The sequence below is a fragment of the Anolis carolinensis genome, unplaced genomic scaffold (genome assembly GCF_035594765.1).
Source record: "Anolis carolinensis isolate JA03-04 unplaced genomic scaffold, rAnoCar3.1.pri scaffold_10, whole genome shotgun sequence".
Classification (NCBI taxonomy): Eukaryota; Metazoa; Chordata; class Lepidosauria; order Squamata; family Dactyloidae; genus Anolis; species Anolis carolinensis.
The window spans coordinates 7,749,314-7,764,110 of record NW_026943821.1 but is presented as its reverse complement, the minus strand read 5'-3'; the positions used below and the strand labels follow the sequence as shown (position 1 = coordinate 7,764,110).

Below are 14,797 nucleotides of genomic sequence, written 5' to 3'. Positions count from 1 at the left end.
GTGGAGACTTTGTATGGAAAACTGTCACAAGTTGGCAGTGCAAAAAAAATATATATTTATTTTTGGAAAAAAATTGATCCCATATTCCTGACACAGAAGGATTAAGAACTGACATTGATTTTTAAATTTTTGATTGACATTTTATTCAAAAAGGGAGCTAGTGCCCAAGTGATAAAAAGTTATCCTTTTGAGAACCAAAGGCATGATATAATTGGCTACGTCTCATGTTGCTTCATAATAATTTTGTGAGATTTGGATTCTGGACTTTGTGATTTTGGCCCAACTCTTTCTAAAGGTTACGGAAAGGGAGGACTAGGACTTTTGTAAACGGGACATTAGATCATGCAAATAGGGGCATTTTTTCCATCGCCCCCAGCCTGGATTTTGCCAGATTTGAGAAGCGACAGGAGGCTTTTCAACGTGTGTTACTAACAAATTTTGATCTGTTAAAGCTGAAGAAAAAGAATGTAGCAACGAGTCGGTGTAAAAGGGGAATTGAGTAAGTTTAACACTGCAGCAGGACTGGAGTGGAAGATTGCATTGCAGCAAGTGGATAGACGATTGTTAAATCGTTTGCGGAAAAGAAAAGAAAAAGATGCGGAGAAGAAAGATTTTGTTGGGTTTCAAGACAGATGAGTGTGTTGTCGAAGGCACAACCTCTGAGGAGGCCTGCCGTGGATGTGAGCGAAACGACTAGAGAGAGTGCTTCAAGAGCCATACAGCCTGGAAGGATGAGTATTTCCCTCCCCTTCTTTTCCCTCTCATTGTTTTTTTTGCTACAGGTCCTGAACTCCTGTATGGGATAAAACCAGAAGTCTATGAGACATGTTTATTGAGAGGCCTGGGAAGGCCTATAGGTGTTGCTGAGTGCTAAGGCTGTGATGGAGTGTGGCTGGAGGCTGTAAGGGCTGACCAACTCAACAACATACAATTTTCTATTTTGACCCAACTCTCCTGGTTAGGACCTTTTGTAACGGGACATTGCAAATAATTCGGATTTTTGCCGGATTTGAGAGACAATGAGGGACTTTTTCATATGCCATCTAACAACCTTGCTTTTTAAGCCAAAAGGAGGATATAGCACGGAGACAATGTGACAAAGAATAAAATAAGTTAACCATTGCAGCAGGACCAGAGTAAAAAGGATTGCTGCAGATCGCGAAAGAAGGCCCATGGAGGAATCGTTTCTCAAGAGGCCATGGAGGGGTCGTTTGGGAGCTGAATAGTGGCCTACCTGCCCCACCCGTGGAGAGACAAGGGATTTCAACAAGATTGGCTGAGACAAAAGTGATGCCAAACAGGATGATCGACAGATGGGTAATCCGTTCCCCCCCCTTCTCTCTCACTATCTTCCTGCTTTCTTTTTCAGTTTTTTTTTTTAGACTCCTGTTCCTAAATTGGAGATCTATAAGGCATTGTTACTGAGAGGCCTGTTTTCCAAAATGGAGATCCATAAGGCATTATTACTGGAAGGCCTGTTTTGGAATCCAAAACCCGCAGGGGTTAAGTCTACCCCACACCACACGCTGGGTATACTGGGTATGACAGCTAAAGCCCTGTGAGAGATGGAGATTTTCTTTACAGACTTTTCTTTACACAGAGACAATTCTTAGAGACTAGAGACTTGATTGGACGAAAAGAGACTTTCTTCAAATTAACTGAACATTATTCCTTTGATCAAGGAAGAGGAAACACACCCCCAGTTTGACTTTATGCCAAAGACTGAAAAGACCTGAAAGTTGGACATGTATGTGAATGGCCACCTCTGGCCATAGCAACAAATCCATCATCGGAAGAAGCCAAATGACTGGGCTAGATCAGAATTCTACTGTGGACTATATCCTTTCTAAAACCTGATTAATATTTTTAATCCTCATGTGTTGTTTACCTCTGGTGATGAAACTATGTACAAATGCTATTCTGCGCTCATTTTCCACTGAAAAGATAGCTCGGCTGCAAGCTAGAAGGGATTGGAGGGACCCATAAGTCTGCTCATTTGGTTTGCTTCAGCTTTTGTATACACGCTTCGCAAAAAAATAAAAATAAAAATGGGGGAATAAGGCAGGAATGAAAGGGTAGGAGGAAATGGCCATATAAGGAGGTACGAGCAGGCCAGGTACACAGCCGATGGGTTATCACATGATTTCCCCGAAATCATGTGTTTTGAGAGAAACGAAAGTAATGATGAAATGTAATACTGCACCACAAATATGCACCAATGGTTTGATATGTGGGCGGTCATAAACCGAACCCATTGAATTGTATAAATAGACACTTGACTCTGTCGGCGGGGTTCTCCCTTTTCAGCACCTAGTTGTGCGTGGGATGAACCTCTGCAGCTGCATGAACTTTAGTAAAGTGCTTTCTTTGGAAAAAACTCCAGTTGTCTGTCTCCTACTTCCACTGCGTCCGCACAGACACATGAGAAGCCAAGAAGAGGGGAAGTCTGGCTTCCGCTACAATACCAGACAGGAAACAACCAGGGCCAGCTAACATCTCCCAACAAAGGATTCCCCCAGGCAGGAAGCAACAATATAATCTCTAAAATCAGGACATTACATAAAGAAAACACTCTGAAAATGGGAATTCCACAAAGGAAACAACCAGGGCCAGCCAACACCTCCCAACAAAGGATTCCCCCAGGCAGGAAGCAACCAGGCTTCCAAACAGCAAGGCTATTCAGTGCTGTTCAACCTAACCATGCAAGATTTCCCCTTCATAGTACACCCTCAGGGTTTCAAGCCATGAGGCTACTCTGTCTCATTCAGCCTGCCCAAGAAAGGATGCCCCTATGTAGAAAGCAGTCAGTCTTTGAAACAGAGAGCCTATTCAGTGCAATTCAAATTGGCTAAAAAACCATTTTCCTACAATGCAAGTACCCAGCCTTCCAAGCAGAAAACCTATTCCATTGTATTCCAGCTCACCAAACAAGGATTCACGTAAGCAGAAAACACCCAGACTTTAAGGCTACAAGGCTATTCACTGCTATTCCACCTGGTCAACAAATGATAGGCAGGACCAGAACCGTTTAGGGCTTTGTAGGTCAAAACCAGCACTTTGAATTGGGCTCGGTAGCATATCGGCAGCCAGTGGAGCTGGCTTAGCAGGGGGGTTGTACGCTCCCTGTAAGCCGCTCCCGTTATTAACCTGGCTGCCGCCCGCTGCACCAGCTGGAGCTTCCGGGCCGTCTTCAGAGGCAGCCCCACATAGAGTGTGTTGCAGTAATCCAGCCGGGATGTGACCAGAGCGTGGACCACCGTGGCCAAGTCAGACCTCCCAAGGAACGGGCGCAGCTGGCGCACGAGGCGGAGTTGTGCGAAGGCTCTCCCGGCCACCGCTGAAACCTGAGGCTCCGGGCTCAGCGATGAGTCCAGGATCACCCCCAGACTGCGAACCTGCGTCTTTAGGGGGAGTTCGACCCCGTCCAACACAGGCTGTAACCCTATTCCCTGTTCAGCCTTGCGACTAACCAGGAGGACCTCCGTCTTGTCTGGATTCAGTTTCAATTTATTGGCCCCCATCCAGTCCGACACAGCGGCCAGACACCGGTTCAGGACCTGGACAGCCTCCTTAGTGACAGGTGGGAAGGAGTGACAGAGCTGGACATCATCTGCGTACAGATGACACCTCACCCCGAAACTCCGGATGATCTCTCCCAGCGGCTTCATGTAGATGTTAAACAACATGGGGACAATATCGACCCCTGCAGGACCCCACAGGACAATGGCTGTGGAGCCGAGCAGGTGTCCCCCAGTGACACCATCTGGGATCGTCCCTCCAGGAAGAAGCACAATATGTAAACCAAATTAAAGCAAAGGGGAAAATGTATACAAAAGACCATGAAATTATGCACTAAACAACAAATAAAGAAGGAATAGTGGAAAAGGGAAAAAATCAAGGGGAAAAATTACAAAAAAATCACAAAGGAAGAAATATTAAAAAGGAAATTATGGAAAAGGAGATCCAAAAAGCAATTTAAAACGGATTTAAGCAAAGCACCAGGACTGGACGGTATATCGGCAATATATTACAAAGTATTCAAAGGTTATATTCCAATGTTAGAGAAAGAACAAAAAAGATGCTAACCACAGATGAAGGCCAAATGTCAGAAGAAAATGCTGCTAGAACATGGCCATACAGCCTGGAAACCACACAACACCCCAATATTGCATTTGTTTAAGTACACACTAAGATTTTTATTGTCGTTCTTCTCTGATGCATATATATATATACATACACATACATATATACACACATACACACACACACACATGTGTGTGTGTGTATACAATTATTTGATGGGTAGTGCCCACCTTAATTTTAAAAGATGATGATATTCAGAGCATTCCTTGCCTTTGAAAACCCTATAAAATGCATGGGGCCACTATGTGTTGGCAGGCAGCTTGAAGGATGATTCTTAAAAGAGTCAATCTAACCTCTCTGGTATTCCACAACGTAGAACAGTGGTGCTCCGTAATCATTCAGCAGCAAAAAGAACTTGTTGTCATTTGTAGAGAAGACAACCCATACGAGGTAGCAGCTATCTGGAAGAGGAAAACAAAATGTCACTCAGAGTTTGTTGATACTTTGGAAGTGGGAAACTGTGTTTACATCTGGATAGAACGCTATTGCAACCTAGAACAGAGCTCTCCATTTAAAAACATTTCATGCAAAGCCAAATGTAAAAAAAAAAATTGGTTTGTGTGGTGCATATAGGCTCAAGGATGAATTTCACATTCTAAATTTATTGTGTTTTAAATTTTGTTCCACGTTTTTTAAAATATGTGCCTTTATTTATTAATTAGGCTATACCCTGCCTTCAGCCGTAAGGAGAGGTGAGCAACAGGGCCAGGCTGTGGCACATCTGGTTAGTAGCCAGCTGCCATAAATCACTTCTGGCCAAGAGGTCATGAGTTAAAAGCCAGACGAGGTCGGAGTGAGCTCCCAACCATTAATAGTCTAGCTCGCTCTTGACCTATGCAGCTTGAAATTTAGGTACTGCTTTATGCGGGGAGGCTAATTTAACTAATTTACGACACCATAAAACCTTCCAGCAGATGCGGAAAAAATGAAAAAGAAAGACTCAGTGTCACAAGTGGATGGTGAAGTGGTAGCTCCCCCTGTGGCCAGAATCGAGCATACCTCATGAAGCTGGAAGCTGGAAAATGTTGAATTGCCTCTGTGTCTGTCTATATATGTTGTATGTCTAATGGCATAGAAAGTTTGCCATGTATATGTGCATTGTGATCTACCTGAGTCCCCTTTGGGGTGAGAAGGGCGGAATATAAATACTGTAAATAAATAAATAAATAAATAAATAAAATATTATTATCACTGTCATCATCTAGATCAGAGCTTTTTAAACTTTTTCCACTTATGACCCATTTCTGCCCAAGAATTTTTTATGTGATCCCTTTTCATGTATATAAAACAGATATGCAAATAAAAACATTTACTGATAAGAAATCATCATTTGCAAGGCTTACTAGACAGGCTGATGTTCCTTTTTATGAAGTACAGCTGAATTACGAGGGCTATCCACAAAGTAGGTTACGTTTTGGATTTGAAAAAGGACAAAGTATAGGAGAAATCATTTACCATATGCAGCTGAAAGACACATCCCAATACTACAATCTCATGTAATCCCCACTGAAATCTAGGCACATCTCATATAGATAAATGAGTTTGAAAAGTACTGCTCCAGTAAATTCCCCGCTTGTGTCCTCAGCACTTCCCCCTTCTCCCTTCCTGCAGCGTAGCCAAAACGCTGCACTGCCAGCCACGCCCCCATTGTTGGAAACGGAGGAGAGAGGAGGCAAATTTACTGGGGCAGACCTTTTCAAACTCATTTATCTATATGAGACGTGCCTATTTATTTATTTACTTATTTACAGCATTTATATTCCGCCCTTCTCACCCCGAAGGGGACTCAGGGCGGATCACATTACACACATAGGCAAACATTCAATGCCTTTTTAACATAGAACAAAGACAAACAAACATAGGCTCTGAGCGGGGCTCGAACTCATGACCTCCTGGTCAGAGTGATTCATTGAAGTTACAGTAAAGTCTCACTTATCCAATGTAAACGGGCCAGCAGAATGTTGGATAAGTGAATATGTTGGATAATAAGGAGAGATTAAGGAAAAGCCTATTAAACATCAAATTAGGTTATGATTTTACAAATTAAGCACCAAAACATCATGTTATACAACAAATTTGAAAGAAAAAATAGTTCAATACACAGTAATGCTATGTAGTAATTACTGTATTTACGAATTTAGCACCAAAATATCACGATGTATTGAAAACATTGACTACAAAAATGTGTTGGATAATCCAGAATGTTGGATAAGCGAGTGTTGGATAAGTGAGACTCTACTGTAATTGCAGCTGGCTTGCTCCTCCGCCTGCACCACAGCCCGGGCCTAGCTTTCAATGGGGATTACGTGAGATTGTACTATTGGGATGTGTCTTACCGCTGCATATGGTAAATGATTTCTCCTATACTTTGCCCTTTTTAAAATCCAAAATGTAACCTACTTTGTGGATAGCCCTCGTATTATCTGCAGAGTTCACTGTAAACACTGCACGCTGTTGCAAATAGATTTCTGTAAATGAGTGGCATCCAAAAAACGTTTACTGTTGCCAAATATTTTGTGACTCCAACACTGAGCTAAATAGACCCTCAAAGTTGATGTAGCTCCTGAGTCAAAGTCAAAGTCAGAGTCAAAGTTGATGTAGCTCCTGAGTAGATGGTAGTATATCCATTCACGCTGTTTACACGCAGTTTACATGCCGTTTACAACTGGTTCCCGGGTTTTATCCCAGTTTCGGTAACCCTTCTTCTGGTAAGCGGCAAAAGCTTTATTATTTCTTTATTGATGGCTCTGCATCAGGTATTCTTAATTCTTAACAGAAATAAAAATAAAAGGAAATTTGTCTAATGTTGTGCTCTTTATAACATTTAAATCATCAATTGTATAGACCTTGTGAAAATAGACATGTCAAAGCACCCCAAGATATGCGGTATTCTAAGTTACAAACAAGGAATTATCGTTTTACCAGATATAGTAGTAAACATATCTACTCACATGTTCGCAGTATCAATATGCTGCTGTGGATTTTGTGGTGCGAGCAGCCATTCATGGTCCCCTAGTGATTTAAATACCTGATTACAGGAAGCAGGTGAGGTCCAATTTGTCATTTAGACCATGAGGGGTAATGGTCCTCAGTTTGTAAATCCAGAAGGCTTCCCTTCTGAGGAGACTAGTTTTCAACACAAACCTACTCTAGAGCAAGAAATTTAAAATTTCAATTTTATTTACGAATATGGGGTGTAGCCATGGGGAGCGCAGTCGCCCGCTGTCTCGCTAATCTTTTTGTTTCCCAACTAGAAACCAATCATATTTATGATCAAGAGCAGAATTAGAATCAACTTAGAATCAAGAAGAATAATAGTAAACCAGATCATTATTTTGCAGCAGCCCAGTCCCTTAACAACAAGCTTAAAGCTAGAGGCTATCCAGCTAAGATACTGAAACAGGCTTTTCAGAAGTCACAACAGATAGATAGGAGTACCTTATTGAAATACAAACCCAAACAGCAACTAAACAGGATTATCTGTCCATTAACACTTACCTCACAGACCCCACATATCCGCAGAATTATCAATAAGCATTGGCATCTTGTACAGGAGATCCCAGGGTGCAAAGATGCACCTATTATAGCACACAAAAGATCTAAAAATTTAAAAGATATTCTCATTCATTCTGATTTCAAAATATCCAATTCAGAACCCAGGAATATTATCACAGGGAATTTTATGTGTGGACATTGTGACGTTTGTGGTCTCACGTCCAATATTAAGCAATTTCAACATCCATCATTGCTCATCAAGATCAATTTGAAAAACTACATGACTTGTTCATCAGAAAACGTAATCTATGTTATTAGATGCCCTTGTGATTTATTATACATAGGTATGACCAGCAGACCCCTGAAAATCAGAATACAAGAGCATCGTTCAAAAATTAAAAGAGGAAGTTTAGACTCCACCCTGTACACTCATTTCCAACAAAAATCTCACCCATATAACAGTTTTAAATTTTGTTTGATTTATAATACTGAGTTAAATACTTTTGAGTTATATACCTCAGGACTGAGTATTGTTTCTGTGAATGTTATATGTATATGATGCTCCAATATACATATTGTGTACTACTTATGTGTTGAACCACTATTGTGTTATACATTGTTTAGAATAGACAGCTGTGTTTACTTAATACTATATTTTGCCTATAATATGGCTGAGAGTCTGAGTACCTTAAGTTTTGGTGACCAATCCCTCACCACGGACCAATCCCTTACCACAGAAGATGAATCAGGGAGAAACACTGACAGTTCGACTACATCTCCCATTCTTCCCCGAAGGTCCAACAGAATTAGATACACCAGATCTACCCATTTTCAGAAGGGCCATCACAAGAAAAATCGTCCTTAGTAGTAAATCTATCCAGTTACCCTTTATCTACACAAGAGATCTCAGTTGTCAACAAAGGTTTGAGTTTTGTACCCACCCCTCGATTTAATCTGTTCAGGACTAAAATAGAAATCTTTAAATTATTTAGAACAATAAGATTAAAACATTTCTTTGGACAAAAAACTGACATCATCCGAGATCCATTTAAACCAAAAAGCAAATTTGTCCCTAACACTGAAAACATAATGATCAAAGCCTTTGAAAAGGTTGTCACTAGAGACATCGAAAAATTATCTAGAGCAAATACCATACGACACTTAAATATGTCTAGATCTGAATTAAATATTCTAAATAGACTATCTACTATGCCTGATTTGATTTGGAAGCCTGCAGACAAAGGAGGGGCTATAGTACTATTAAACTTATCAGATTATATCACAGAAGTCAATAAACATTTGACAGATCGCTCCTTCTATAAACCAATACCATCAGACCCCACTAATAAAATTAGATCATTGATCAAAATAGTATGTACTGAAGGACTAGCGATGAACTACATCACAATGCAGACTTTTGATTTTTTACAAAACCAACATCCCAGAATTCCTGTCTTTTATATTTTACCTAAAATACACAAAGGCATTATACCCCCTCCAGGCCGACCTATTGTATCTGGCACGTCATCAATATTAGAACCACTAGCTAAATATTTGGATCATTTCCTTCAACCCTTTGTTTTGAAAACTCAATCATACATTAAAGATACCACTCATTTCATAAACATTATTGAATCATTACACATCCCTAGAAATTCTACTCTAATGACTCTAGACATTACTTCTCTGTATACCAATATCCCCTTAAATGAGGTAAGAACCATCATTAAAGATCATTTTGACTCTAGAGAATCCCATACACCACCTACACACTTCCTCATGGATTTACTTGATATAGTCTTAGAAAATAATTATTTTAAATTTTATACGCAATTTTATTTACAAATATGGGGTGTAGCCATGGGGAGCGCAGTCGCCCCCTGTCTCGCTAATCTTTTTGTTTCCCAACTAGAAACCAATCATATTTATGATCAAGAGCAGAACCCATATTTCAAAGATATGATCTATTATGGGAGATACATAGATGATGTATTTACGATTTTCACATCACACAATATGGATGAACAATTCAGTAATTGGATTAACACCATCCACCCCAATATTAAATTCACTAAAACCATCAAATTGACAGATATACATTTCCTAGATGTTTCTATACACCAAGATGAAAGGGGCTTATACGTTACTAATTACTCCAAACCTACTGACAAAAACTCCATTCTTCACTTTAATAGCTTCCATCATTACTCACTTAAATTCAGTTTGCCATATTCCCAACTACTTAGAATCAAGAAGAATAATAGTAAACCAGATCATTATTTTGCAGCAGCCCAGTCCCTTAACAACAAGCTTAAAGCTAGAGGCTATCCAGCTAAGATACTGAAACAGGCTTTTCAGAAGTCACAACAGATAGATAGGAGTACCTTATTGAAATACAAACCCAAACAGCAACTAAACAGGATTATCTGTCCATTAACACTTACCTCACAGACCCCACATATCCGCAGAATTATCAATAAGCATTGGCATCTTGTACAGGAGATCCCAGGGTGCAAAGATGCACCTATTATAGCACACAAAAGATCTAAAAATTTAAAAGATATTCTCATTCATTCTGATTTCAAAATATCCAATTCAGAACCCAGGAATATTATCACAGGGAATTTTAAGTGTGGACATTGTGACGTTTGTGGTCTCACGTCCAATATTAAGCAATTTCAACATCCATCATTGCTCATCAAGATCAATTTGAAAAACTACATGACTTGTTCATCAGAAAACGTAATCTATGTTATTAGATGCCCTTGTGATTTATTATACATAGGTATGACCAGCAGACCCCTGAAAATCAGAATACAAGAGCATCGTTCAAAAATTAAAAGAGGAAGTTTAGACTCCACCCTGTACACTCATTTCCAACAAAAATCTCACCCATATAACAGTTTTAAATTTCTTGCTCTAGAGAAGGTTTGTGCTGCTGGCTACACAGACATCAAAACTAGTCTCCTCAGAAGGGAAGCCTTCTGGATTTACAAACTGAGGACCATTACCCCTCATGGTCTAAATGACAAATTGGACCTCACCTGCTTCCTGTAATCAGGTATTTAAATCACTAGGGGACCATGAATGGCTCCTCGCACCACAAAATCCACAACAGCATATTGATACTGCGAACATGTGAGTAGATATGTTTACTACTATATCTGGTAAAACGGTAATTCCTTGTTTGTAACTTAGAATACCGCATATCTTGGGGTGCTTTGACATGTCTATTTTCACAAGGTCTATACAATTGATGATTTAAATGTTATAAAGAGCACAACATTAGACAAATTTCCTTTTATTTTTATTTCTGTTAAGAATTAAGAATACCTGATGCAGAGCCATCAATAAAGAAATAATAAAGCTTTTGCCGCTTACCAGAAGAAGGGTTACCGAAACTGGGATAAAACCCGGGAACCAGTTGTAAACGGCATGTAAACTGCGTGTAAACAGCGTGAATGGATATACTACCATCTACTCAGGAGCTACATCAACTTTGACTCTGTCTACTTGGCTTTACTATTGTTCCAAAACCTGTGGAGTCCTGAGGAATCCCTCCAGAACTGCAGAGACTCTGAATCGGTTTGCCTTTAAGCCAATCCAATCCTTGTAGGACTGCAGAGAATTATATCATTTTGTTTGATTTATAATACTGAGTTAAATACTTTTGAGTTATATACCTCAGGACTGAGTATTGTTTCTGTGAATGTTATATGTATATGATGCTCCAATATACATATTGTGTACTACTTATGTGTTGAACCACTATTGTGTTATACAGTTCATTACATTGTTTAGAATAGACAGCTGTGTTTACTTAATACTAACCAGAAATCATACCCAGTCAACCCTCCAGCCCTTCTTGGGCCTCAATGCCTACTGATTACCAATCACACACATTTTTAAGCATTTCATCTTGGCTGTAATGGCTAGAAATGACTGGGTGGGACTACCATCCAATGAGAAGACTACTTCACTTGGAGAAAAATCAGTGCATGCTTCTGGGAATTTGATGAATATTTGCTTGTTTTATTTGTAATTGTATTTTAAATATTTTTATATTATACCCTGGGTATAAGGAAGATCTGTAGAATCGGTTTAAATTCAGCTCAACAGTGCTAAGTTGGCTTGGAATAGTCTTTAGTGCCAGAAGAGCACTACTGTATTCATTGTATTAACCGTGGGTGCAGAACTGTTTGTTTCATTAAAAGGAGCAGGGGAAAATACAAGTAGCCCGTTCTGATTTGCCTGCTCCTCCACCCCCACCCCCTTCAAGACAGGAGGTGTGGAAAAATGTAGAGAGACCTATTTTCATAAATTGGCACGCTGTCTTCCTCTGAGCCCTTATAGCGCCAGTGGCATTCACAATTCCATCTGCAAAAGGGAAAAAACAAAAACAAAAAACAATAACATTAAACTTGTTGGGGCTATTTTTGCTCTCTTAACATACAGACAAACCCAATGCCAACAGATCTGCAAGATGCTTATGGCCTTCTTTGTTTCCATAGGCTCCATTTCATCCTATCCAGTGGATTTATTTACATGTGTTCTATCACTCACAATCAGCAAACATACTATTCTTGATAAATAAGAGAAAACATACATTTCAAAATACAGTACTCAAATTATGAAATAATTAGTCCAATTCTTCAGTAACAGTGCCTAAAATTATGTTACTGTCTGTTGCCTTATATTATACAGGGTGTTTGAAAAAGAACTCCCTAGTTTCCATTTACTTTAAACAGAAACTAGGGAGTTCTTTTTCAAACACCCTGTATTATTAGCTTGGGTACCCAGCATTGTCCGGGTTATTTTAAAAGGTCCATTTTTAATTGTACAAAATGCATAAGGTGTATTAACTACAACTGACATCATGCCACGTTAACCCTGAGAAACTCACTAGTACTTAAAGTTTGTGTGGTTGGGAAAGTGTGCTCTAGATGCATCATCAGTGGGGTTCCGTGTGCTCTCTGGCTGTAGGGTAAACTACAACTCCCACTATGGTGAGTCAGTACCCTCAAACCCCTTCAGTAGGTTGAATTAGTCATGGGGGTTGTGTGTGCCAAGTTTAGACCAGGTCCATCATTGGTTGAGGTCACAGTTTCTTTGGTAGTGGGTGAACTGACCTTCCTTCCCAGAAAGGAAGGTCAGTTCTGGCAAGACCCCTCCAATAATCAAAATTTGGCATATCAGGTATGTATGCCAAGTTTGGTCCAGATTCATCAGTGTTTGGATTCACAATGCTCTCTAGATGTAGGTGAACTACAACTCCCCCAAATCAAGGTGAATTTTCCCCAAAGACCTTCAATATTTTTTTGCCGATCATGGGAGCTCTGTGTACAAAGTTAATTTCAGGTCAATTGTTGGTGGAGTGCAGAGTGCTCATTGATTGCAGGGGAACTATACATCCCAGTACCTACAACTCCTATAAATCATGGTGAATTCTCCCCAAATCTCTCCAGTATATTCAGTTGCTGATCAATTCCTCTGTTTGCTGTGTGCCATAGAAAAGAATAGGAAAGGGCTATGGGAGAGGCAGTGGGCGGGGTCATGCAAATTACACACCAATGGAGAGAGTAAGGAACATTTGGATTTTTGTGATGGAGGAAAAACAGAAAATCTAGAATGAAATTGTCCCTGTATGAAAGCCTTCACTTGGGTGGTGGGCAATATGGTGCTTGTGGAGGACATTGGCTGGCTCATGTACATGTTTATGGCACTCACTATAACCTGCCGTGTCATTGGAGGGAGGGCTATTGGTGTCTCCTAAGTAGTGGGAGCTTTGGCTATTTGTGGAAGTGGAAGCTTGTCTGTGTAAGTGGACACCCCAGCCACACACAAACATACATTTTTTTCACTTTTATTATGTGTATAGATATTATGGATCTCTTACTGACTGATTAGGAGTGACTTTCATACGTCTAAGTGGTTATTCTTTGCATTTCTCCATACTGAATTTGTTCTTAGTTTTAACTTTTTCCCTGCTATCTGGGGAGACGTTATCTGCTCATCTCTTTTTTTCACCTAATTCATCCTCCCACACATCTAGCAACCCTAAAAATGTAGCATAACATCACTGTCATATAGATAATTCACTGGAAATTCCCCATATCCTACAGAAGCTAAAATTTCCCTGCTATTTGGATCTACTTTTCTGGAATCCAACCATATGCCCATCACCACAAAATTCTACACCCTACTGACCCCATTCAAGCCATCTTGGCCCAATTCCTTACACAGGAGAAAAAGTAAGCAGGACTGGCCTACTAAGATATACTCCATCCATTCTGCTCTGAATTCTGGCAGCCCAAAAGAAATACCTTGCACAGAAATAAGAAAGAATTGCCCTTCTTGCCCGCCGCCACCAAGAGCAATCACGTATTCCGTATTATTCTTCACAAAAAACACAGGGTTTAGTTTTTTCACACAGATGTTGTTCAATACTCGTGTCCACATCTCTAAAAGAAAAGTGTAAAAAGAAGGAAACAACCAATGCAACAGTTAATGCAGTGTGGAGAAACATGACAGAATACAACTGATTCAAGCTGCAATTTCTCTTGAGAATCGTTGCCTAAAAATGGACTCATTCTCCTTTGTAGTCCGAATTAAGCAAATCAGTGGCAGGCAAACGTTTCAGTCTGTGCTACCTCTAACAACGGTTGACAAGTGCAAAATAAGAAAAACCAAAGGAAGAGAAGCCTTTAAAATTATAACACTATTCTTTCAGGTGGGAAAAGACAAAATACAACTCAAAAACCCACATATTGGTCAGACACAGGTTGTTATGACCTGTGTTGCTGTTGCCTTTTTCAGGCTCAATTACCTGAACCTGGGCCTCTCATGTGCAAAATGGGGTAATGCCCCACAAAGTAATAGACCAGCTGGTTCTGCCGGATGAAGAGGGTGCTTTCTGTTGCAATGCTGTCAGAAATGGAAGTGAAGAAACCCTTCCACTGGCAGGAGAGGGAATCAATCCAACAGCTGTCGATGCGCACCTGGAGTAGAAAAGGAGGCAAGACACATCTTATATGAGGAGATGGAGGCAAGTCCTATTGAGATGAAAGCCACAGGGAAATTCCCATGAAAGGGTCAGGAAAGAAGCTTGCCTTTTTTCCTGTTGAATCTGAACCTGGGTCCCTTCATTTCAGGACTATGC

At 40.1% G+C, this 14,797-nt stretch overlaps 1 protein-coding gene across 3 annotated transcripts in view; it reads right to left on the bottom strand.

Annotated features, from left to right (window-relative positions):
• Positions 1 to 14,797, bottom strand: part of LOC100557448 (cation channel sperm-associated auxiliary subunit gamma) — a 64,570-nt gene that overhangs the window by 37,821 nt on the left and 11,952 nt on the right. For all 3 annotated transcript variants that reach the window (XM_062962381.1, XM_062962382.1, XM_062962383.1), the window contains 4 exons: positions 14,465 to 14,636; positions 13,962 to 14,099; positions 11,947 to 12,015; positions 4,437 to 4,544 (listed from right to left, as the gene is read on the bottom strand). In XM_062962381.1, the coding sequence (XP_062818451.1) occupies positions 4,437 to 4,544; positions 11,947 to 12,015; positions 13,962 to 14,099; positions 14,465 to 14,636 (487 nt within the window). The remainder of the gene's footprint in view (positions 1 to 4,436; positions 4,545 to 11,946; positions 12,016 to 13,961; positions 14,100 to 14,464; positions 14,637 to 14,797) is intronic.